The 26,159-nt window shown below is 39.5% G+C and overlaps 2 protein-coding genes across 4 annotated transcripts in view; both read right to left on the bottom strand.

The window, feature by feature from the left end:
- The window catches only part of lepr (leptin receptor), a 44,382-nt gene extending 40,935 nt beyond the window's left edge, over nt 1–3,447 (bottom strand). The window contains exon 1 of the mRNA XM_038715328.1: nt 3,335–3,447. The gene's annotated coding sequence lies outside the window, so the exon portion shown is untranslated. The remainder of the gene's footprint in view (nt 1–3,334) is intronic.
- Nucleotides 3,448–13,038: 9,591 nt separating this feature from the next.
- The window catches only part of dnajc6 (DnaJ (Hsp40) homolog, subfamily C, member 6), a 43,117-nt gene continuing 29,996 nt past the window's right edge, over nt 13,039–26,159 (bottom strand). For 2 of the 3 annotated variants that reach the window (XM_038715322.1, XM_038715320.1), the window contains 10 exons: nt 25,642–25,721; nt 25,214–25,407; nt 23,023–23,394; nt 22,180–22,323; nt 20,984–21,085; nt 20,620–20,754; nt 20,223–20,531; nt 19,296–19,444; nt 18,651–18,827; nt 13,039–16,065 (listed from right to left, as the gene is read on the bottom strand). In XM_038715322.1, the coding sequence (XP_038571250.1) occupies nt 15,964–16,065; nt 18,651–18,827; nt 19,296–19,444; nt 20,223–20,531; nt 20,620–20,754; nt 20,984–21,085; nt 22,180–22,323; nt 23,023–23,394; nt 25,214–25,407; nt 25,642–25,721 (1,764 nt within the window). In that variant the 3' untranslated portion in view covers nt 13,039–15,963. The remainder of the gene's footprint in view (nt 16,066–18,650; nt 18,828–19,295; nt 19,445–20,222; nt 20,532–20,619; nt 20,755–20,983; nt 21,086–22,179; nt 22,324–23,022; nt 23,395–25,213; nt 25,408–25,641; nt 25,722–26,159) is intronic. The other variant, XM_038715321.1, reaches the window with a different exon arrangement.

Below are 26,159 nucleotides of genomic sequence, written 5' to 3'. Positions count from 1 at the left end.
TATGTCTGTCTGTACGTTTAACATACATGAGAGTGGAATCGATCTTCTCATTTAACTCTCCACAACCAAGCAAATTAGAGTATTCCCAAAAATGTTAAACTTTTCCTTTAAATATACAGTACCAAGTATACAAATTCTTCTGCCTAAAAAAATACACACCATGTAGGCCTATACATTTTAACTGCATAATGTAAACTGCCCACCAGGTTGCTAAACCTCAGAAATTCCCAGAACAAATATGGAGGACAAGACATTAGTGTCCTTACTGGTAGCTGCAGCCCTGCTGTGAAGCACAGGGTTAAAGAATAATTTACACGTTTAGCTCCTGTGTAAGTTCAGCCCCAGGTCCAACTGAGCAAACAGCACAGTACAGAAGCCCCTCGTCACCATGGAGAGCTCTGTGAGCATCATTTGCACTCCTGGCTTGAATAAACCAAATGGTCAAATGGTCAGCAAAATGACCATGGTTGTCAGCGCTGACACAAATTGAAAAACCAGACTCTCTACCTCTGAGAATTTAGCACTGGACTGCCGATCGAAGCCAACATGGTCAACTTTTGCCCCGAGGCTTGTCTGAAATGTGTCTATGTCCCAAGTACCTGATCTCAGCTCGCTGTCTTTTAGTGAAGCCCCAGATACTGCAGTCTGAACATGAATAGTCTACAGCCTAGTTGCAGGCTACAGTCATATAGAGCCAGGCTAGCTATTTCCCCCTGCATCCAGTCTTTATGTTGGACTAGGCTAAACATGTCCTGACTCCAGCTTTGTACTTAACTCTCATACATAATACATTTTCTCACCTCACTCCTGGAAAGAAAAATTAACATTTAAGCAAAAAATATGGAGGTGGGGGGCGGTGCGGTGGATCAGTGGTTAGCACTGTTGCCTCACAGCAAGAAGGTCGTGGATTCAAACCCCGGCCTTTCCGTGTGTGTGAGTTTGCATGTTCTCCCCGTGGCCCCGTGGCCGCGTGGGTTCTCTCCGGGTACTCCAGCTTCCTCCCACCATCCATGTCTCTAAAATTGTCCTTAGGTGTGAATGTGAGTGTGAGTGGTTGTTTGTCTATGTGTGGCTATGTGTCTACCCCGCCTTTCTCCCGATGTAAACTGGGATTGGCTCCAGACCCCCGCGACCCTGTACGCAGGATAAGCGGTTGACAATGGATGGATGGATATGGAGGTGGAGGAACAACGTAGAGAGAGAAAGCAGCAGATAGACAGACATGCATTTATCATAACAAGGTGTTCAGGCTAATTAATTATAGGGCGACAGAGAGGAAGACAAAGAGACATACAGAAAGACTGAGGATGGGGAATGTTACTGTTTCAACATGTCAGAATAAATCGAAACTCAAGGCTGAGCCAGTTGTATTTGGCCATTCTTATCACGCTGTTGTTGCTAATACAACTCCAGTGACTGGGGCTGCGTTCGAAAGGTCTTTTTTGCTTAGTAAGGTTCCTAACTGAGTGAAGTGAACCGGAAGTATTTCAGTGGCAGCCATGATAATTCTCTAAAAGCTAAGGAAAGGTGCCTCAGTGCTTCCTTTCATATCTCCTTTAACATAGGGTACACCGGACCATCCTTTATGAAAGGAAAGGAGAGAATGCCGTCCCACAATTCCTTGCGGCGGCAACATTTCAAGCGGCGCACGTTTTCAAACTCAAACGATAAAATCCATCAACCACATTTAGCAAGATCCTTACAGCAATACAGATGCACATTATCATACTTTACAATTACCTTCTTTCTTTTGGTTTGTTTTCTTTTGGCTTTTTTGTAATCTAATACTGTTTCAACACCGTTTTATGTTTCGGGTTGTTGAAATAAGCCTTTAAGTGTTTTCAACAGTAATACAAAAAAGAATTCACCAACCATGACGGATAAATGGGGTGGATCACCACATAAGTTACCATTGGCTATTAAGCCTTTTCTCTCTTATGCCTTAACTTGCTAATATATATCTTAAACTATCAACAATAACTTAGAAACATGCGAGCTGTGTTGTAACGTGATCAAAGTGAGGATAATGTTGCAGCGTGTAGCCTCACCTTATGTAGGCCTATCACAGCCTTCAGCAAATTAATTTTACTGTCACAGATGCTGACACCCTCGCCTTAATAAAGGCAAAGATCAAGCTGGATAACCTCTACAGTACGCGTTTCCCACACACTGATTTATTTGTGGCGGCCTGCGACATTATCAACGCTGATCTTCGATTGATTTTGTTTCTATTTTGGGGTGAAATCGTATTTGATTTGATATATTCTCTCAGCATCTCCCGTCGCTCTCTCTCTCTCTCTCTCGACACAGTTACGCTGTCATTCTGTGGGAAACACTGTATTTACAATTGGGATTCATGTTGATACGCCTATGGGTGGGCAGGAGGGTGAGTGTGAGCAAGCATTCTCAATGTGACAACCCTGTTCATAGTGACTGGTAGGCTACCTTATCTGCCTTTTTGCTATCTTGGTTATTAAGTAATATATTCCACCGTGTTGTCCACCTTTAGATGGCCTGCATTACAACAACATGGGGCGCAGTGTCAAAGATGCGCTTTTTGTAGTCCATCTTCAGAACATTGTAGTTTCATCAGGGCAGGTCACGTCAGTAAAATCTCCCGTCTCATAATTACGTCGCTTAGAAAAGAGCAGTCGGATTCTCTTAGACCCGCCGTCCTCTTTTCCTAAGTAATTACGGATTCTCCTTCACATCTTTACTTGACCTCATGACATTTTCCATCAAGGTCCAGGAAAGGTGGTTAAGAAAGGAGATTTTTTTTACTTTTCGGATGCAGCCTTAGTGTTAAAACCAGAAGACTGCACTTAGAGTGCAGATCTCCTCCAGGCCTGGTATCACCAAATGGCATATGAATAAAACTCCACAAGTAATTTATGTTTTATCACAGTGGCTTTTTGCGTGTCATTTTTCTCGCATGCTATTTAGGCTCTACTCACTTATGTTGTGCAGTATAAAGAGCAACAAACTGTGTGTAGGGACAGGGTTGGGGTTGGCAGTCTATAAAATTTATTTTTCAAAAGTTGTAAGTCACCACAACTAACAGAGGTCACTGAACATACCGTCAATAAAGGGCACAAAAAATATTAGGCTGATGGGTCCAGTGGTATGCTTAGCTGCGGACAGATCAACACACACACACAACCAAATGCATGATCCCTTTCCAGGCTCATGTCTGGTGGAGATAACACTAAGCAAATTGACTGTCATTGTCATTAGTGAGTCATTGTGGGCAGGTTGTGTATTTAGGGTGTCGTTCATTTCATATCTTTTGTTCCATGTCTAATGAAATGTTGTAATATTGTGAGAAAGTACTCACCCGCTGCCCCAGACCAGGACACCTCCAGAAGTATAGCATGGAAAATAAAATTAGCCTTCCGGCTAATATCCTGAACATTTGAAGTAGCAGATTGGGAACTGATATTTTCAAGTCCCACAGACAGAGAGCTTTATGTGGAGCAGGGTGTCTCTGGGCATGACAGGCTATTTCTGATACATGGTGTCAGAATACACACCAATCACTCACAACACTGGAAATAAGCCAGGATGTGGATGCATGTGTTTCCACCAATCTTTGTATCTGCAGGTGTGTGTGCACTGTAGATGGGGATTAGGTTTTACTGGATGAAAGTCATCTCTATTTTTGTGTGGATGTTCGTAGACTCGATGAGTATATTTGTAGCTGTAGGTACAAAGGGATTTCACAGAGCCTTTGGGGAAACAAGAGCCTAGTGACAAGCCTACCTTCTGTCAGTCCGCACCTCAATTTTTCCCCTGTAGTTGTAGTACAAAGGGGTTTTCTGTGTGCGTGTGCCTGTGTTTGTGTATGATATTTGATCCCATAATTCCTCTGACGTACTCTAGCCAAGAGCTGCCTTTGACTTGCAATGCCACGCCATTTACAGCAGCTCCCTCCCTGACCACATTGATCCTGACCAGGCCACACAAAATCTCTAGGATGTTCATCAGTGAGATAGGGGGAAAAATCTATAACAGAATATCAGGCTGCAAATTTTGTTTAGGTCTGAGTGTCAATGCTACAACAGACAGAAAACCTAAAGGTTTAGTGTGTAAGTTTTAGTGTCTTCTAAAGGTGAGGGTTTTGCAAATTGCAACCAACTGCTCAGTCACCGATCACTCCTCCCTTTCCAAGCGTTCTGTAGAGCAGTTTGTCCATTTGGGCTACTGTAGAAACATGGCGGCGCAACATGACAACTTTCATGTAGAAATGGTTCATTCTAAGGTAATAAAAACACAACAGTTCATTATGTAGGGTCATTATACACCACTGAAAACATAGATATATATATTGTTTTGCACTTCTGTCAATAGATCGTCCTAAATAGTACACACTGGACCTTTAAAGCTGATATAATCAATACTTACTATAGAAAAGATGGATGGAATGTTTATGTGAAAAGCTTTATCAACTGAGTGTACACTACTTGCTCAGACACAGTTAGCGACTAGCTGTTGAACATAATGCAGCATCAAGCAGCTAGATGACACATATTTCCATCAGGAGTTGGTGTAGACCACAGAGTGAAGAGCTTACATTCATCATGTGGCCAAAAACATGACAAATTGCTGATAGCAAGAAACCCCAACAACAGCCATTCTATTTTAAAACAGCAGTTAAAACCCTGTAAAAGTTATTAGTCAGTTTCCATCACAGGTGCAGTCACTTTTAACCTGTGCTTGTGAAGTGGCAGAGCCAAAGGGGAGGCCACTATTTTTAAACTGCCAGGAAGATACCAAAACTCCATTCACCCCTGCGGAATTAGAAAGTTGACCTGCATGGCACATTAAGCAGTTTAACTCTTATGTGCATGGATGTTCTGCCAAAAGTGCCTCAGGTCTTTAGAGACATTACTTTAATAACCTTGATTGAGCAACAAATGCAAACCTATAATAGCAAATAAAAAATTACCCTATAATAGTTTCTGTTTACATACAAATTGTACTGTGTTAGAAATAGTCCACCATAATCGATAAATGGGTTCTCCACACCTAATCCACCAAAATTCAGCTGAATCAGATGCTTCTCAGCTCGAGGACAGCAAACTTTGCTGACACAGTGCTGTACTGTTTGTAATTTTGTATATAAAAACATTTAATGGCTCCAGCTTCACAAATGTAAAGATTTGCTGTTACCTTTTAATTGTTTTAGTCAATTTAACCCCTTGACGCCGCTTGTCGCGAATTCGCATCATACCTCTTCCTTGCAGACTGCAAGCCAAAATAGCACATGGATTCCCCCAATGCCTGTTGGTGCATATTTGATACGAACCTAGGAACCTTTTGCAAGCCCTGGTTTCTCATTTATGCCTGTTGTTGCTAATTTGCATCATACCTACACTTGAATTTATATATTTTCTATGTTCTAAAGACAAATTAACAATCTTCACTTAATTTAACATCAGCTTGAAAGCAAATGAAAAAACAAATAATTTCTTTTATTTTTTGATCGTAAACAAATTCAGGCGTTAAGGGGTTAATGTATTGTTAATAAAGTTGAGGTTTGGCGTGTTTGTGTGAAAGTGTTATTTTGGGTTCTGGGTAATTGTGACGGCATTTCTCACTATTTTCAGAAATTTTCAACACTGATAGTAATGACAACATGTCATTAATGGAGAAAATGGTCAGCAGGTCAATCAATATGAAAATAATCATTAGTTCATCATCTGATACAAAATAGATCAAAATGATCTCCACATTAACAAACTACAACAGTAAAATCTCACTTTTACATTAAGGCATTATTAAAAATTATCCAATGATATTATTATATATTATATATAGTATAACAGTCACAGGGGACAGGGTCTGCTTTGAGTAATTTTATTTTTAATATAATGTTTTCAATGCAAGACTTTACCTGTTATTCTTACCTCTAAAAGAAACTATAAACTTTGTGAAACGTTGAATTGTAAAACAATGAATTTCAACAATCTGACACTTTGACTCCAGAGATTTGTTAAAGACAGACAGGCAGTTTTATTAAAAGGTGCTTGTAACTGCATGAAATTAAGGAATTTGGCTGGGTGTGATATGGTCATGAGTCTTTTTTCATTTTAGGGTTAAATCTTTACTGCTGTACAATACAGTACACAAAAGTGATTCATTAAACTGGCTGCTAATTAATCCCTCTTACTTCATGATTACCTGACCATAACTTAACTTTCTTGACATAATCGTGAGGTGAAAGGGATTACTTAGCAACCTCTCAATATGTATCACTTTACTTTGATTAATGAGTAGTTAGGCCTGCTAGTTTTAATGGTTTCTAGTTTTGTGCTGCTCAATGGCTTATTCAGAGTTAATAAGGAACTACTCATGAAAAGTGGTCAGTATGTCAATACACTGATATTTATGAACTAATCATTATATAATGATTGAATTAATATTGTATATTTTAGTCTATTCTGTTACTCTCCATCATCATCTATACAGTTCGCCATTCTGAGATATTCAGATGTCCTGATTCGTTACTCACTCGTTCCTTAGTAACTTCTGAAAACTTTATGTACTGTATTGTAAAGTGTTACCAATGAAGGAATTAGGCATTAGAGTGTAATCTGGTCACAAGTCTGCATTTTAAATACTACTGTGGTTTCATAATGATTTAACTTAATGTTAGGAGGTATGATCTTCTCAGCATGCAGCTTTACAAGAAGTTGCTTTTATGACAATACAAACTGATTGTGTTTCTCGATACTCCTTAAAAAATACATTACTGGAAGAAGGCTTTTATTTTTGAGATTTACCAGTACAGTAGGGCATCTTTTTACATTGCTACTGATTCGCCAACTCGTTCTCAATTCAATTCAATTCAGTTTTATATTTATATAGCGCCAAATCACAATAACAGTTATCTCATAGCGCTTTTCACAAAAGAGCAGGTCTAAACCGTACCGATATTATTTACAGAAACCCAACAATTCCCACCAAGTGCAAGCACTAGGCAACAGAGGCAAGGAAAAACTTCCTTTTAAGAGGCAGAAACCTCGAGCAGAACCATGGCTCAGGGTGGGCGGCCATCTGCCTCGACCGGTTGGGGGTGAGTGAGAGAGAGAGAGAGAAAGAGAGAGAGAGCTCCAGAGCCAGAAACACCTGCAGAAAATGATAGGAGGAGAGAGGAGAGGGACGAGAAAGCACAAGACTACGGGAAAGGGAAGACGTCAAGTTAGTAAAATGCATTAATGGGATGAGGTTGCATACAGAGGGAGAGAAAGAGGAGGAGAGAGGAGCTCAGTGCATCATGGGAAGTCCCGCAGCAATCTAGGCCTACAGCAGCATAACTAAGGGATGGTTCAGGACTCACCAGAGCCAGCCCTAACTATAAGCTAACACAGAGGAAAGTCTTAAGCCTACTCCTACTCAAGTATATTCATCAAAATCAAGGTTGCCCAAGGTGCTGTGCTGCTCAGTAAACATCAGGTTCATTCAGCTCACTCTTCACTATGAGCTCATTGTCTGTTGCTGCAGGATGTGAAGGAAGCAACAGAGCAGGAAATGCCAAAAACAATATTGAAACTAAATCAGTGTTCGTTTTCTGCTTCCTGTGTGAAATCTGCACACTAAGGCAGCAATAAATGTGTCTTGGCATGCACATTCACATACATACACATTCACATTCACATTGCATCATGTAGAGCATGAAGCAAAATGTTCCCTTCCATCAAGTCACTACATGTAGTGAGGAGTGTTAGATAGTATTTTATTGTTGGGAAATCGGAGCACTTCCCTGTATTAAAAGAATGGCAGAGGAAGTTTATTCAAGTGTGTGGAGATATGTACTGTAAATGGGTGATTCAGCACAAAGAGGAAGATGAATGCCCTCATCATCAGGAGTTTTACAGAGACATAACACATGTGGCTTTAATCAATGATATGCAAACTAGCCCCCTAAAATGTGAGTTTTGTTGGTTGTTGGCAACCCCAGCATCTCCACCCAAACCTCCAATTCTTTTCAATCACTCCAAATGTGCCCATTCACAATATTAGAAACCCCCTAACAAATAACCTTGAGAATGGCATGACACTTCAGTCTGCAATTGCTGCATTTTAATCAATAGAAGACTGTGCTGTATTTGGGTGATTATTAGCACATTAAGGAGTTCAGGTCATGGACATTTTAATACATTGTTACTGAGGTCTTACAACAGTATGTGATGGCTTTCCTGTCTCCTGGTACGCATAATGAGAATTACGTTTGGCAGCAATGGATTTTAAATTAGACTGCTTTCCTGTTTTTCCTACAGAGTCTGTGCTTGTATTCAAACCGTCTAAAGTTCAAAAAAAGACCAAGACCATCTAGCACCATCATCAGGTCAAAATTTTTAATTTTCAGTATCCAGTACTTTGGTTTATGATCAAATACCTGTAGTTCCCATCAGCCTCAGCTGTACTTTGTATTTAGTACTAATTACCAAATGTTGGCACGCTAACACTAAACTAATATGGTGAACATGGAAAACATTATACATGCCAAACATCAGCATATTAGCATTTCCATTGTAAGCATGTTAGCATTTACTGCACCACTGTGTCATAGTACAGGTACCGTCTATTTTATAAATCTGTATATCTGCTGGTCAGGTTGAGGTATACAGTCCACATTATAGGAAAAATGAGCTCAGTTGTTTTGTTGTTTCCGCTCTTATGTTTTTGCAAATTATATTGTGTAAACTTACACAGCTTTCCAACAGAAAGTACTTTTGCATTAGATACAGTATATTTGGCTTACTACTAATGTTTTGATGCAAATCTCTGTCTCCTGCACACACATGCTATTACACAACTCACAGCATACAACACAAAAAAAGCAGAGCAGTGGAAAGATAACCAATACTTTCCAAACAAATTAACCATCCACACATTTAAGGGTACAATAATTATTTTAATGACCATTCCCTGGAAAGGCCATGTGAAAACATGTTTTTTTTATGTTCCTGACAAGTCCTCTGCCTGGAGGAATAGCATCTCTGGAGACATATGAATTTCCCAGCCAGTCAGCTGACTTTAAAAAAAGAACAGTACATAGTGTGCTTGTACAACAACTCCAAAGTTTGCTTTATTTTAAAAACTGTTTCTGTTTATGTACTTAAGCAGAGCAGTACAAGCACTGTTTATCAGACATATCCGGTTTCACAGGCACAAAGTTACACACAATCAGTCACACCAGGTTTCAGGAGGAGGTCTTTTATTTAGTGACCAGTGAAGCACTTAGGGGTTAACTGCTTTCACAGGTAAATTGACAGTAGTGCTGTACAGAGTCAGGGGAATTATTCATTCAATTTTCACTTTCACAACTTCACACCTTCTCTAGGACAACAGTCTTGATGCTTAAAAACAATGTTCTCTTGGGTAAATACCATCTGTCATTTTGTCAAAGCAAGATGCACCCTGTCCGAGTGAACTTTAAATTTATTTAGAACAATGCTTCTTCTAGTACAACATGTCAGTTTTTAGCTTGGCTTTAAATCAGACCTATTCTTTTAAATCTAATTACAGAGTTTTATAAAAAAAAATGTTCAAGTTTTTTTTTTAGACCTCCTCAAGTGATTATTTATGTGCACAGTAAATTTAGCAGCGCTATTAAATATTGTTGTTTTTCAGACAGTCATAATTAGACACAGATGCACATATCTTGTAGATACACTACTCATACTTACAATAACATCAATCAATAAGTAAAATCTAATCAAATTAAATAAAATACAGCTTAAAAAAAGCCCACATTATTTACTTTAGGAGGGACGCAAAGATGAAACCAAGTTGTTCTTTCAGTGGGCAAACAGAAAAAAATGTTTTGTTTGAGATGAGTCACCTTGTCAGTTGTGTACCTGCACACCTGAAGACAATAGGAGGATTGCAGTGAATCACTTCTTTCAGTCATCATATTTGATGTCTAATGTTTTACACGCTCTATTTCCATGGGTTGCTTCTTCCTCACAGATTCATGTTGTGAGAAAGATGAGGTTAAATTTAACTTTATTAAATGGCAACACTTTGATTAAAAGCAGTCAACCCAGTGGGAGATCTTCCTCTCTTAAAGTCAACATTTTGAAGTTTGTTTGTCTCTTTTTATGGAACATGGTATTCCAAAGAGAGGCATATATATGATGTGCTAATGTATACATTTCAGACTTATCAGTCATAGCATTTTTTTTTTCATTTAATGCAGAAAACTAACTAGCACAAACACTTGGGTAAATAAATGCCTCCCTCGCTTTGCAGGCTCAGCGATTGGATTGTCCTCTTTTAAACAGATTGGTTGAATCAGGTGCAAACAATTATAACAAACTACTAGCCAATCAGAAGCAGAGAAGGGCGGGTCGTAAGAAACAAGGTAGTGTGATCCAAATCAAAGCCGCTTCAGACTGTAACCGTAACCTAGCAGATGGTATAAGTTACTCACAAGTCCACAACATCATTGTTCCACATCTTACCATCAGGACTAAACGTTGAACTGTTCTGACGATCTGTGCTGCCTTGCCGAAAAATGCTACCATAGCGCAAATCGATAGACTCGACTCTACTCGGCCCTGCTCCGTTTTCCATTGCAGTTAGTACCCAGAGATAGTACGTAGCTTGTCGTCATAGCGACGCCACACACAACTGCCGCGACATAATGTTCAATGCGACACACACACCAGCGATCCACACAGCTTTCTTTTTTTTTAGTTAAAACATTTAAATATTACTCAGAATGTAAAGACAGATAAGCGGTATGAAAACCTTCCAGCTGTGTTTTCCTCTACAGTTGTTGCTGCAGCGGTCTGTGTGACGGCGGGAGCAGAGGGCTCTGTGAGCGGGCGGCTGGCCGGCCTTACATGCTCCTCCTGCGGGTTGGCACAGGCTTCCCCCCGCAGCCACTTGCGGAGCTCCTCAACTCCGAAAATATTCAAGCACATTGTTGTTCCGCCATCACTTCCCGTAAAACTGTCAATATTCGAAATCTACACAGCTGATTTCTCACCTCAAAACTTCTCAGAAGTGGATTTAGAGATGAAATTCAATACGGAAACTGTAAAATATAAAACTTTCTGTTGCTGGCCTCTGTCTGGCGCACGCAATGATGATGCAGTGAAAAGTGAATATTCTCAGCAGTCTGTCGTGTTTTCACGTTAAATTTCAGTATCCCTCAGCTCGCTTGGAACCTCGATGGTGAGGTGATAGGAAAAAAAGTACCTGGAAGCAGGTACAGGTGCAACATTTCTACAATGGAAAACCAAACAAAGGCGAGTCGAGCCAAAGGGCCTCCGCTCAGACTAGCTTGGTTTGAGGGCGTGCCTGTCCCCGCTAGCCGCTTGGCAAGCTTTATGACGCGGTTTCATTGTGACGTCACAAGTAAAGGAAGTGAAGGTCGGGACTACAAACGAGCTGTTTTCAGTTCAGAGCAGAGCTTTCTGTGGGAGATGGGAACTCGATTTGGGCTGGACTTTGGGCTTTTTCACTTTGCAAACCTGTTACATGCACAAAAAAGATATATAACTCAATAGAGGAGAGGGAAAAAGCCAAAAAGCATAATACCACCTCTTTAAATCTACCAATTAGTAGTAGCAGCACCTTTAGCAGTTTGTGGTAACATACATGAATGTGTCGACATGCTTGTCTACAGAACAAGATGCTTGTGTGTACCAGCTTGACATCTAAATGAGACTTGTGCTTAATGGTGTAGGACATGAAAAATAAAACATCAGCCTGTGCTAATCGGTGACATCCATCAGTGCTGAATCTCTCACAGGAAGTGCGTCAGCACTCTCAGCAGATCCAGTGAGAGGAGGGAAAAACTGAAGTGTACAGCACTAACCTTATTTTACAATGAATCACAGATTGGGGGGGTTCAATTACCCAAAATTTCCTTCAGGATAGACGAACACTGACACTGCAGTCCTGTTCTTCCCGGATCTGGGCCCCAAGGGAAAACTTTTCAACCCCCTAACTGGTTACATATGAGCAGAGTTTAAGATGAAGTAGTAGTGAACAGCAGCATTGTAATGCAGCACATTGTTACTCTATTGTCATTACCATCAGTGTTGAAATGCTGCGCCTCCACTGAAAGGGATTATCTTCAACATTAAATCACTGTATTGTATCACTGATAGAAAAAGCAAAGCAGGCATTTTTACATGAAAAGGTTGTCACATTGATTCTAGAAATTTAGGAAAAAACTTTTTTTATATTCCTGGATGATATTAATAGCTGTTGATTTATTAAGCACCCTCAGAGTTGGGAAGTACAGTAATATTTAATCAAGTACTGTAATGTGATTATTTCTATCTTGCACTACTTTATATTTTTACCCCTTTACAGTTGAGTAGTTACTTATCAGCTTAAGATAACATGCTTTATTTTATAAGCTTACATTTAAACATGTAAGCTTATAAAATAAAATGTATTGGAAAATATTATACCTCCCAATCTTTTTGGCTTATGATCATTTACAAAAATGCATGTTTCAGATGTCTATGAGTTAGCAGTTCCACTAAAGTGGGATTTCCCCTCTGAAATCAGATGGTGTCATTCAAATAACTATTTGAGGCCTAAAGAGGTAAAATTATTCAGTGTTTTGCAAAAAAAAGCAACAAATTGGAGAAGATTTCAAAATATGAATATAAATAACTGTAAATGTGATCATTGTATTTTTTTCTTTCCTACCCCATTTATCATCTCATTTATTTAGATTTATGTTGGGAACCACTCGACTAAAATACCTAGCAGTATAAAGTTATAATTAATACCACCTCCACCTGAACCAGCTACAATAATAAATTGAAACTTAAGCCTTAATCCATCACTAACAATCTAATAATGCAATATATGATAGTAAATCAGGGTCATTTTTCTGTAGCACAAGTACTTTTACTTGAGTACTTGTTCCACAACCACCAAGTACACTGCACGCCATTTATGGTGGCAATGTTGTACTTCATGTGTTATACACTGCTACCCTCTAGTGATCAAAAAGAGAAACACCAAGACACACATAACCTGATGAATGCTGCACACAATGTCTGTTTTCTGTTTACTATTTATTTTTTGTGCACTGCACTTGATCATTATGTACATCCTGTAATGGTAAACAGAACTGAAAAGGAGCACATGAACAGAATTTTTACACAATTTAGTAATACTTGAACAGCAGACAAGCAAACACATAACATACAGTAGTCTGTATCCAAATCTGATCACTTCCATACATACCACAACTTCAAACAACACACATCCATTGACTACACTATAGAGGTTAGCTTTTAAACATAGCTGTAAGATTGCAGATAGAGAATTCAGTCAGAGAGGGAGCTAATGAGGGTTATTATACATATAGGTCTTCTGTAAATAGAGCACAGAAGCACATACTACACACCTCCTGTGTCTAGTAAGTCGCCAAAGAAAGCAGTAACCTCTAGATCAGAGTTTTTTCAGACCCAGTGTCTTGTGATCCATTCTGGGTCCCAAACCAGTTGAAGAAACAGCGCTTTATAGCAGTCATTCTCTTTTTCCACTGATCAGTATACAGTAAACATCCTCAACGTAGATGAACAATCTGGAAATCCTGGGCAATGATGAAGTCCAATAAAGGAAAGAAAAAACATTATGATGTTTAACCAGGATTGATGACAACCAAAAAATGATCTCCAAATCTTAAACATCTGAAGGCTAATATTATACTCAATGTGCATATGTTGAAATTGATTTAAAACATATTTTTGAACTGATCACAGATGTCTAACATTAAAATAACAGTCTGTAAGTAACACAAAGCTGGAAGGTGAGGATGGTATAGTATCATGTTAGTGTCCTGTGAAAACCGAAAAACCCAAAATGAAATTGAGAATTGCTTCAGTTTCTGCTTGCTAATAAGTAAATACATACATTTTGTTTTTGCATATGTTTCTTATTGGCCCATGGACTTCATCCCAGGACTATGGAATATTTTTTACACAAGAAGATAATGTCAAAAGTCAATTTCCATCATACATAGGAAAAATCACACATCACATTAGTGAAATTATATATATGGAGAGAATTGACATCTTTTCTGGATTCAAACTATTAGAAATGGTACCTGCAACATGAACAGCTCCTGAAAAAAGATTGATATTTTGAGCCATTTGCGTTGTACCTCACGGCTGATATGAAATAGTGTCAATGTTATTCATCCAGACAAAAAGCTGCTTGATAGTTATAAATAAAAGTGTCAGTGGTGTGACAGAAATGTCTCACAAATGTAAACAAAGTAAATGAAGTAATTAAAAAAAACATGTTGCAATTGCTGTAAATCTGTGTTTTGATAAAAGTGCTGTAATGACAGCAGATATAAGTAGGATCAGAGTGAAATTAGGAATTGCAGATATATAGCAGTGCGATACAGTAAAGCACATTATTTAACTCATCAGTCTGACATTTCTCTGCAAAATCAACCCATGACTCAATTTAGCGTTGTAGTCAGATAAGCATTACTACAGTGTTTAAACACACAAGAGCCATTTCTGTAGCTATGAAAAAGATTCTGCAGACTCAAACAGGCTATACACACAGAAACTGTGATATATTCTTACAAATTAGTCCCATGTTTTCCTTTTGATGAGTTAAAGATAATGGCCTATAAATCCCAAACATGACCTTTACATACAGTACATTAGCTGATGACATGTGCAGTTAATTTAAACCAATATGCAGCAGGTCTGCTACACAAAACAACATGAAGATGAACAAAATGAACTAATAAATAAATAACAATGGCTTTCCTTCAAAGCTGCGCCAAGTAAAGTTGTCAGTTTGTGCTTTCACAGAGCTCCCTTGCAAAAATACATGTTACTGTATGAGTGAGAAAGCATGATGCCTCAAATTGCTTCATGTATGGAACTGTACATGTGCGAATCCCTTAAATACAATATACAATCCCCAGTTCCCTGCAAACATGGAAACACACAGGGATTACATCGGACACACCAATGATAAATCATTCTCCTACAGTACTTGTTATCAGCCCCTGGGCTCTGTAATAAACGCACAATGAAATATTAATCATACAAAGGGAATGAAATACCTTTTTTTTAATCTGTCAAATGAATATTAAGTCTAGAATTTAAATTGTAGCAGCCTTCTGACTTGTTTTTATTGTAGAACGTTTTTTTTTCATTTAATTTAGTTTTTTGTTTTCAATTATCTTCAGCAGACTAAATTTTGAAGAGATAAAAACCGAACCTATAACCAGAGTTAATGTAAAAAGACCGATAGATTGTTAATTTGTACTACCAAAAAACCTATTTCAATCAGGTTTGGCTTAAGTTCAGTTTCACTTCAGTTAAAAATGTATAATGACGTTTAGCCGCTGTTCTTCGCTGCATTTCTAGGAACATTTAAATGCATGAAAAACTGTGGCTTTGATATGACAGAACGTACAAATTTACTTCCCCATCGGAATGTTTTATGACTACATGGCTTGAGTGATGTGTGATGTAAATGCTTTCGGGGCCTTGCACACTATCTGGTGCTCTCAATCCCTTATTTAGAGCAGTCTGTGACATGCTTGCTCAGTTTACTCCTTGCTGTGATTTTCTTATCTTGTGTGTCCATCGTCTCTGCTTTGATTGGTGGCTCGATTCAGGGCTAACGACACTCGACAAGGAAGAACAATGTTGCACCACATACATACAGTAGGTAGGTTGATTTGAGCTACAGGGAGTTATTTGTTCAGTTACACTGTTAGTCTGGGCGCTGAAGTTCCATTTTGCAGTCTTTGCAGATCAACTGGATGTTCTGTGTTCTGTGTGTGTGGTAAGAAGAGAAGTACGGGTCAAAGCACAGGTATAAAGGCAGACGTTGTAGGGTGCGGTTGTAGTATGTTAACCAGAGATGGTGACACATTTTTAGGATTAGATGACAGAATCAGCAAGGACATCTTCTCCTTGCTCATTTCCTCTAACTACTTGTTCAGTAGAGGGGTTTTTGTCCTTGGCTTTCAAATTCTGACCAGGCGTCATTTAGTTCCATGAAAATCATCTTGGCATATTGTTCATAGGGCTGTCCTGTCGCCTGTGAGGGAAGACAGAGAAGCACATTGCAGTTACACCAGTAGGAAAATTGGCCTAAAATATTATGCACTTCTGGCCAGGATCATAATGGTACTCTTAAAATTGAACAGCTGCTCATGACTCAAGCCATGTGTGATTAGGTTTTGATTTACTTCATGGCTGCAGTCAAAAAAGGAATTGACATACACACACACACACACACACACACACACACACACACACACACACACACACACACACACACACACACACACACACACAATATCAATGAATTCACACAGAGGTGAGGAACCCTGGGGGATGAAGGATGGTGACAAATAAATAAATAATTTAATTCAAACAACTCAAAGACATTGTCCAATGTGTGGTTCAACCATACAACAGGTCTGAAAAATTTACTCTAAAGCAAACAAACACAAAACACCCCAAATGCTGTTCAATAAAAACTTGCTTAAAACTATTAAACAAAGATGCTCATCCTCCAAATGCTGTTCTTGATACCTTCTATTGTGTTCATCAATGGGAAAGTAGACTCTTCAGTTCAAATAAGTCACCACCGTTATGTATTGTTATCTGCTTTATTTGTCACTTTTATGTTGTTTCTGTTTTATCTTACTTTTGACTTTTATTGTGAAGCTTCTGTAGATTGATTTAGGTCCATTGCATGAACAAGTCCTATTTTTCCTCTTAATAAAAATCAACATGTTTAAATGTTTGGGGTCTGGAAATACATCCATGCACCTTTGTGTGTTTATGCACTGTACTGTATATGTGTGTACATCCATGTGTCCATCTCTCCAGATAAGTCTGCTTTTATGTACTATGATGTCCTTCATTTTGGGTTGTGCCTATGCTCTTGTTTTGATAAAGAGGAGCATGAATAGATGGGGGAGAAGTCTTGTAGTTTCTCCTTGCATGCATGCTGGTGATGTCTACCTGAAATGATCTCACAACAGATCTTAAAGCCATGACTTGAACTTGAAGTATTCCTGACAGCAAAAAGAAAAAGGCTGTCTAACTGTACGGTAATTTTACGGGTTGCTGTTATGATTGGCTTTCACTCTGATGGACTTAACTGCCTCTGACTGTGCCACCTGCCACCCGATGCATAATCCTTTGTCTCAGTCTTATTCTCACCCTGATTGTGGCAGTCTCCACAATGAGACCACTTGAGTGTTCTGGAGGACATGCAAACTGCAATAGATGTCTCACAACCCCCAAAGCTGTTCGCATACTGCTGAGTCCTGAGCCATTCCCTTGGTGTCTCCAGAATGACGGCAAGACACCTATAGGACAATCTGATGGCCTGCATACATTTAAATGGAACCCAGAACAAACCAATATTGGCTTTAAATCCCTGGATTCTGCACCTCAGCACTGTTTGGAAGCAGCAGGCCAGGCTCACCTCAGTGTCCTAGCTCACCACAGTGCTCGCTGCTCCATCTCCTCTCCTGTAGGAATGTACTGGGTATGTGTAAACCATGCATACCCACATCTTCCTGTGGGTTACAAAGGATGCTGTGGTTTGGCATATGTCGTCCCGGCTATGAGAGTGGCTCACTCCCTGCCCCAGAAACCTCTTTCTAAATGAATACGACGTGGAGTTTCAGATATCTTTGGGACTCATCATCAATCATCTTTCAAGAATGTACTTGGTCCCCTCCTTACTTTTTATGGAATTTTGTCTGCGTTAGATCAAATTGCCAATCTGTCTCACTCTATTGAAGTTAGCTAATGAAACTGTGAAAGCTCTTCTAGCTTTACAAAACAGAGCAGCTTTGGATTTTTTTTTAGCAGCCCAAGGAGGAACTTGAGCTGTTATTGGTTCTGATGTTGTACCTTTGTACCCAATTATAATGCTACGATTGGTGATATAATTAATCACCTTCATGATACTGCTAGATCTGTTCAACAAGATGGTAGTTCTTTATCTGCTTGGTTTAGAACTGCTTTTGGATCAGTGAGTTATCCCATTGTTAAGGTGATGATTATTTTGGTTGTTTTCATGTTACTACTGCCTTTTTTATATCATGTGTAAAGAAGTTCTTGTTCAATATTAGTTAAACACAAACAAGTCCTCCAGCAAAAGCATTTTTCTATTAACTTTGCCGATATTTTTAGATTACAGTAAAATTGTAACAATGTGCTTCACAACACTGCATGACTTTTCCAAATTTTCCGAGAATTGCTTATAAACATGTGTCAGAAGTCTGACATTAAAATTATATATTATTTAACAGACTTTCCTTTGCTCTATGTCTGCAATTGATGTTGACAGAACGTTTTGCTCCACACAACCCCACTGTTATTGATGTTTTGGAGTAGTTTGTCAGTTTGTCCACTTCTTTGTGAAATTCTTTTTTGTAAAGAAAATGATTGCTTCAATACTTCTTTACATGTTGGGTGTTAATAATGAGAGCAGAAGAAAAACAATATTCTTACTGTCTTTTACTCATTCTGCATACATAAAGATACTGTAAAGACCTTGACTTTATTATTATTGTTGTTGTTGTTGTTGTTGTTGTTGTTGTTGTTGTTGTTGTTGTTGTTGTTGTTATTAAGACCACCAGTGATCATCTGTCTCACCTTATCTGGGTGGACAACCAGGACTGCTTTGCGGTAGACCTTCTTGACCTGTTCTGGAGTAACCAGGTCAGCCATGCCCACAGGCTTCCAGCGTGTCTCTCCCTCCCACAGCACAGTATGCATGGTGGACAGCAGAGCACGGATGTTCCGCTCCTTCCCCTCAATCCAGTCCAGAATCTGGGTCACACACAGGAGAGGAAGAGAAAGAGAGCCATTAAGACAGTGATGACCAGATTTGGACCAATAATTAGCAGAAATGCTTTCAGTGATTTTGGCTCTGGTAACTCCTTTTCAAAGGAGTAATTAGAGGAACCAATGTATGGACATGGGAAACACACACTGGTCACTTCATTAATTCTGGAATAAACAGAAAGGCTTTAACAGCCAACGGTTTTTGAGTACACTATCCTACTTGTGGGAATCACTGAATTGCTTCTATTGTGCTACACAGGACAAACAGATGACAAAACCCCAGTGAACAAATGTCAAACTGTAATTCTACTCAGATGTAGTGATGCAAGAGCCAGGGGACTTCCTGGTGTTTCTCACAGAAACTTAAACAGCGAATAAGAACAACAAACTACTCCTTATTTTTTATCAGTCCTCTGATGTTGCTCAAAATCACATCAGAAATATTGCCCCTGCCTTTAGTTTCTCAGGGTCCATCTCTTTGGCCATCTCCTCCTTCCTCATCTCCGCTATAGTCCTGGGCCCTTTCTTCTCTTTGGTCCCTGCAAAGCCCTGACCAGACAGCAGGTCATCAAAGTTGGCATGCGAGGCCTTGGGCTTAGAACCTGGCAGAGAATGATACAAACACAAAGGGAAAAAACATGCTGTTCACCCATTTGTTGTCCTGCAATGCACCATGAACTGACTGAGTGACAGATCCATTCCCACAAAAGAATGTATGTGCACACAGTATCAAAATGTTAATGTATTAAAATATGTTTTACAACTACCTATTTTTTTTATAATATATATTATTTGACAAGTGAATGCATTTTGAAATTAATTCAGTGTTTACATCTTATTAAATTAAATATCAAATAAATAAATATTTAAAAACATGCAGTTAGGGTAAGGGTTAGATTTTCATAGCAGCAGCCGATAATCCTGTTTCTGTCATGTCATGAGCAGCCATTTTTAAAAACTGTGCCACAACAAGCACTCAGACGGCGCATACAGTTCCTTTACCAAACCCATAGAGTCCTCTTAATTCAGTTTAATAAAATGTTTAGAGATTTCTTCTAATCTGCATCTGAATCTGCATCAAAGTAAATATAGTGATGGAAGTGAAGATAATATGAGGATTTTGCAGAACAATAAATTGAAACGACTGAATCATGGTCATTTAAATTTATTATGTTGCTTTATTATGTGTCAGCTAAATGCAAATATGTTGCATGGTCACAATGAGTAAAAATTTTGTTTTCACAAATTATGATAATTTATGAATATATAAAAAAATTTAAAAATACATCACGGCTACCAGAATGAACAAATTCACAACCTGATCTCTACATTTTCATTTTAACAGACAACATCAAATCCAATTCAACATCTCCTGCTCACCCATGCCAGCCTGTGCTTTGCCCCCTGCGCTTGGCGAACCCCCTCCCATTGCAGAGAAGCTGACATTGTAGTTGGGTCGGTTCTGGGGCGATGTGTGAGGCATGGGGGTGTGGCTGGGGCTGGGCTTTGGCTGTGGGGCAGGGCCCTGTCCTTGGGGTTGCCATCCTCCACAACTTCCAGCACCCGGCTGCCACGAGGGGAAGCCAGGTGCGTGCTGGGGAGATGGAGGAGGTCGCGATGGGGAGCCCATGGGAGGGAGGGAAGGGGTAGTTCCAGTAGGGGTGGTGGGTTTGCTGGAGAAGCCAGAACCTGTTAAAGGAAAGGACAGAGATTGTGGCACAAGACATAGTGGCAAAGAAAACACACACTCAGTTCATGTAAATTTCCAGTGACTAACCTCCAAGGTTTCCCCCGAGGTTACCTATGTCAGCAAACGGGTCCAAGGTATTTGGCTTGGTTTGGTGGGTGGGAGTGCTGTGGACCGAGCCTGTGGGGCTAGTAGTGGCTGACCGACTGCCCATACCAAAGCCTCCTGGATAAATCAACAAACAGTGCTGGAGACTGGTACTCACAAATATTTTTGAGCCTTGCGATTTGCAGTTTTTTTAATCTCTTTTTTAAATAGCATTCAGTTCCACCAGCTCCCACGAATGTAAATACATACAAAAATATTGTTGTTGGCTTCCCCAATTCAAGTATTTAACAATGAGTGCTGTCCATGTCTATGTACATGTGTGTGTGGTTGGGTTACTGGTTTCTACCTGTGCTTGTGGTAACGGGTCTATTCCAGTCCCATCCTCCCTTGGCGTTTTGCTGCTGAATGTTGACGGTTGGGGTGGTAGGCGGGACAGGTGAACTCCGACCTATTCGAGAACATAAAAGTTTGTCACAGACTGAACACACAGTGAATGAGAACCAAGCAACTTGCTTTAAAATGCCCAAAAACTCTCATGGCACACTGCGGAGACCAAATACAAATTATTTGTAATAGACCTGACTTCAAAAGCATTACTGTGATTTCAGGCTGGGTTCAGGCCTGCAATATATATTAAATGTTTCTGTCAATTTCAAAACGATAGACTGATTAAAGGCACACTGGACATTTTGTTGTTATCTTGCCTCATCATGCACACACTGCTCTGTAAAGGTGTGAAGTCTAAAGAAATAAATCTAGAGTAGCAGAATTGCCCTACCATGTTTAAAGTTCAGGCTGAAAATCATTGTAGGGAATGATTCGTGCTGGGGATGAAATATTAACTATGATCTCTTTGCAATACTAATCAGACAGGCTGCAAATGATTATCATCCAGCATGCAAACCCATTCAATGCCAAACATACAGCAGCAATATAAAAAATCTTTTGCAAAGCATTAGTGTGTTAGTAAGCAATATATAGAGCAAAGCCAAGAAAAATATATGAAAAACCTGGTGCATTAATCCTGGAGAAAATTAATAAATAAGCAGCATGGTGGTGCAGTGGTTAACACTGTTGCCTCACAGCAAGAAGGTTGTGGGTTCAAATCCCCAGTTGCCCCAGCCTTTCTGTGTTTGCATGTTGTCTGAGTGGGTTCTCTCTGGGTTCCTCCCACCATCCAAAGACGCTAGGTTAATTGGTGTCTCTAAAATTGTCCTTAGGTGTGAATGTGAGTGGTTGTTTATCTATGTGTGGCCCTGCAATGGACTGTCAACCTGTCCAGGGTGTACCCCGCCTTTTGCCCAATGTCAACTGGGATTGGCTCCAGCCCCCCGCGACCCTGTACGCAGGATAAGCAGTTGACGATGGATGGATAAAACATGTTTTAATGCCAGTTTTAAGCAGAGTTGACACACACGATTTGTGTTTATGTGTTATGGTGTAGCAGCAGACCTGAAGACACTGTAAAACATCCCTTACCCTGATGTGGACTCTTTTATTACATCCAAAATTGTGCAGCAGAGCAGCAGAGGCATGCCTTACCCAAGCTTGTAGGCTGCAGGGTGGGTGATGGAGAGCGAGCAGCATGCAGGAAGGGGTCTGGCTGCACCACGTTACCTGGTCCAAGGAATGAACCCATCATGTCCTGAGGCTTAGGCATGGGACCTGTCCCAAAGGGATCAAACGCTGAGGGGAAAAAACATACCCACCATTGTTATTGTCTAAAATTGTTGTTAACATTGTTGATATCTTTTTTCACTTTTGCATTACAGAATGCTTAGTGCCCCTGGGTTTCTTTGTATAATATATTTTCACATAATCCTAGCTGGTTTTTCACATAGTTGAAATTAAATCTACTTTAACTTAAGATGTTACTGTCTAGTATTCTTATTTCACAATTTAGGTTTCTTCTAGTAATGGCATTACATAGTGTGAAATATCAAAAATGATATTCTTCTTACTTTCTTTACAGACTATTATTATATTATTATTATTTCTTTTAGAAGCAAAATGAACTCATCAACAATTAATGTGAAAGTATTTTTTCTGACCTGTGACACATTTTCATCTCTAGATTTACATGACACAGGTATGAGAATTTGAGTATAGGATATATTACTTGACGTAATTACAGTATTTATTCATTTTATGCATTCATATTTTATCATAATATTAAATATATTTGACAAAATAATCTTAACTAATCTTGGCTTCTGATCTAATAATGGGATGTAGAGATTTAACCACACATCATCTGATGAAAACTGTGACATACAGTTGAAAGGGAGAGAAAAAGCTAATATGTGGACTTTAAACGTAGTCTGACAAAATAGTTTTAACTTAAAGTTCTAGGTGTCAAATGTCATTTCAAACTTGGTATCTTACCTGGTGGCGCAGGGGAGTGACATGGCGAGGCAGTATTTGGGACTACTTTATGTGGTGTGGACTGGGCAGATGATGGCCCACTGGTTGGCTGGGGTGGAGCTGCAAACAAGTCCCCTAGCAGGTCAGTGGTTGCAGCTGCAGTAGATGGCTGAGATGAAGGACACGGGCGGTTGATCTCCCCATCGAGGCCAAGAAGATCTACTTCTTCAGCGGGTGCAGGGGCTGCAGGCATTGGAGCTGGGGGATCAGGTCTCTGAGGGGCCGAGCTGGCGCTGCTGCGCTGGCTGGAGAGCGAGAGCATCTCATCATCCGAGGGCTCGCTCTCCTCGCCAAGGCCCCGACCCTCTAGACCCCCATGGGGCCGACTTGGCTCTGCAGGGAGATGAGACAGAAATAGAAGAAAAGAAGTAGAGAAAGAACAGACAGACAGAGATAAAAATGCAGTGAATTACCAAATGAGACAGGCATGCAAAGTGGAGAAAGTAGAACGTGGAAGAAATAACAAAATAGGTAATTAATTGGGGTAAAGCATATAGAAATAATAAGAGTATGTTAAGAGAAAAGGGGACAAGAGCAAAGTAATAGGCAACTACACAGATCATCTCCACTACAAGCATCAGCTATTCTCCTTATACTGTGTGCTATGTGCTATAATACACTATGCTGCACACTTTGCACTAGCTACCTTTTGGCTACAGTAATTGGAGGATATAGTTTCTAAAACAACATGATACATCTTTATTTACAGGAATCCGATCCATATAATATATATAATATACAGTATACCAAGGGATGGGATGTACCTCAGCTAGTACTAATTTAGAGCAATATTTCACTTTGGTAGAACATTTTTTAATTTGTACCACTTACAGCAGCACAGTTTTTCCCTTAGCTTCCTTTAGCTATTGTCACTGGGATCACATGTTTTCACTAGTGCCATAAAAATATTTCTGTGGATAAAGGGAAAAAATACATTGTATCATGCTGTAGGATATTGTGGGATTTGTTTTAAGATAATGACTTACATTTATTCAGGTCCCCAGCTGATTAGCATTTATGCCAGAAACAGATTAGACTCATCCACCAAATTGATATATCACCCTAACAAGATCGGGGTTGATTTCAATTCAATCAATACAGATGGACACAGCCAAGTGATATCCAACAGAAGTTTTGTTTGTCAATAGGGTCAGTGCTCTCATATATTTGTGGGGAGAGTATGATTGAATTGAACCAAGCCCTGGTGAACTAATGTCACTGTACTGAACAGTTTCTCACAGTTATATGGTCTCCCATACTGTCTTACCCTCCAGATCCAATCCCTCCATCTCATCTTGTAGGGATAAAAATGAGAGTTGGTTCATTAGTTTGTTCATGTGTCTGCATGTTAACATATGTCAATGTGTTTCTGAATACTGTATTACAGTACCTTAATAGTTTTCTGTTGCAGTTGTGCACCATCTTTTTGTACAACATTTGAACATAGCAATTTGTGTATGAGTGTCCATGCATAATGGATTTGTGAGTGTGTGTGTGGATGTGTATTGTTCACTTGTTTCTAACCTTGTGAGAACAACATAAGAATGATGAGTAATTTTTAGCTAGGTCTGATTTTTTGTTAAATTAGTGTAAGATTTAGGGTTAGAACATATGTTTAGGGTTACTTTAGGTTTAGGTTTGAAGTAAGGCTAAATAGTTAGCGGTTAACGAAAAAAGAACAAACAACAGGTAACAATTAGCCATTTTGAATTTATATGACATTCAGGTTGAGAGGCTTTACCCAGCTAAACTAGGAAAGACAAAAAAATTCCTAATGTTGTGTATAACAAGATGCAACACTTTCCCTATTGAGCTGAAAACTTGATACAGGGCTTTTCTGTCCATATTTATCGCTCAGCTACATTACTACTGCCTCTAATGTAGCTGGTGGTGAAAATTTGACGTTGTTGTCATTTTAATAAAGATCGAACAGATAGCATACCTTTCAACATCTACAGCTTCCGTAGGGCTTTGGCAAGCATTTAGTAGCCAGTATGGTAGTGGATACCTATTTTGCTATGAACAGAAAACCCTGGTGTTGTGATTGAGCATAGACAAAAGCTTATAGATCAGAAGCTATAACATAGAGCTTCCAACCTTAAGTGTGATGTGCAGTCTGTATTTGTCCCCAGTGTACCCATCCTCACAGTACCAGCAATAGCCAGCGCGTCCTGATGCTCCTGGTGGCAGGAGAAGAGCACGTTGGGGCTGAGATCTTTACAGGGGAACTGCTCCCACGGCGGCGTCAGGTCTTTCTGCTTGTCTACCTCCTCCACCTCCACATCCAGTATCACATGGAAAAGCTGGGGATACTTCTCAGGAGAGTCACATGCATCCAGCTCTGGTCTGAGAGGAAAAATTGGGTGTATGAGAAAAAAAATGTATGTGTGTTATAATGAGAGGTAGAGGGAGGAAAAACAGATTTAAATTAATAGGATTGTTTTTTTTTCTAAATATGTACTTCTGAAAATCACGATTTCATCTTCATTTTCACGTTTTTGGGGAGCGTTTTAGTCATGTATTTGTTGTGTGCTCATACAGTAGCCTAAAAGTGATTAACATAGAAGAAATAGTACTTACTTGTTAAACTTTAACATGGTGGTACCAGGAGCAATGAAGCCAGTGTGGAACTGGATCTGGAAGATTTGGGTGTTGGACACCTAACAACAGTAGAACAAACGTAAGTTTGGACCATGTGATATTTTAGTGTAGCCTATCATACCAAATTGCATCAATAGTCAGATGTACTGTAGTCTACCCCTGCATAAATATCCCAACTATAAGCACAACGTTATCTTTGTTAAAGTGCATTTAGTAGCCATTATGGTAGTGGATACCTATTTAGCTATGGACAGAAAACCCTGGTATCATGATTGAGCTTTTCAGACAGGCTGATGAAAGAGAAAATACACAAAAGCTGTTGGATTATAAGAATTGCTGGAATACAGATTTGAGATCTGGGGAGTTTCAGGGGTATCAAAATCAGGATCAAACTACAGCCAGTCAACTTCATCCCATTTACCTGAATGGATGTAGAGTTGAAAAAGTAGTTTAACTGTTAAGTTATTCCCAAAACACTCTGCTGTAAGGCAGAGCTT

This window comes from Micropterus salmoides, unplaced genomic scaffold (assembly GCF_014851395.1).
Source record: "Micropterus salmoides isolate LMB-PRFRI ecotype aquatic unplaced genomic scaffold, ASM1485139v1 Ms_hic_scaffold_13, whole genome shotgun sequence".
Taxonomy (NCBI): domain Eukaryota; kingdom Metazoa; phylum Chordata; class Actinopteri; order Centrarchiformes; family Centrarchidae; genus Micropterus; species Micropterus salmoides.
This window is presented reverse-complemented; position numbering and strand designations above follow the sequence as displayed.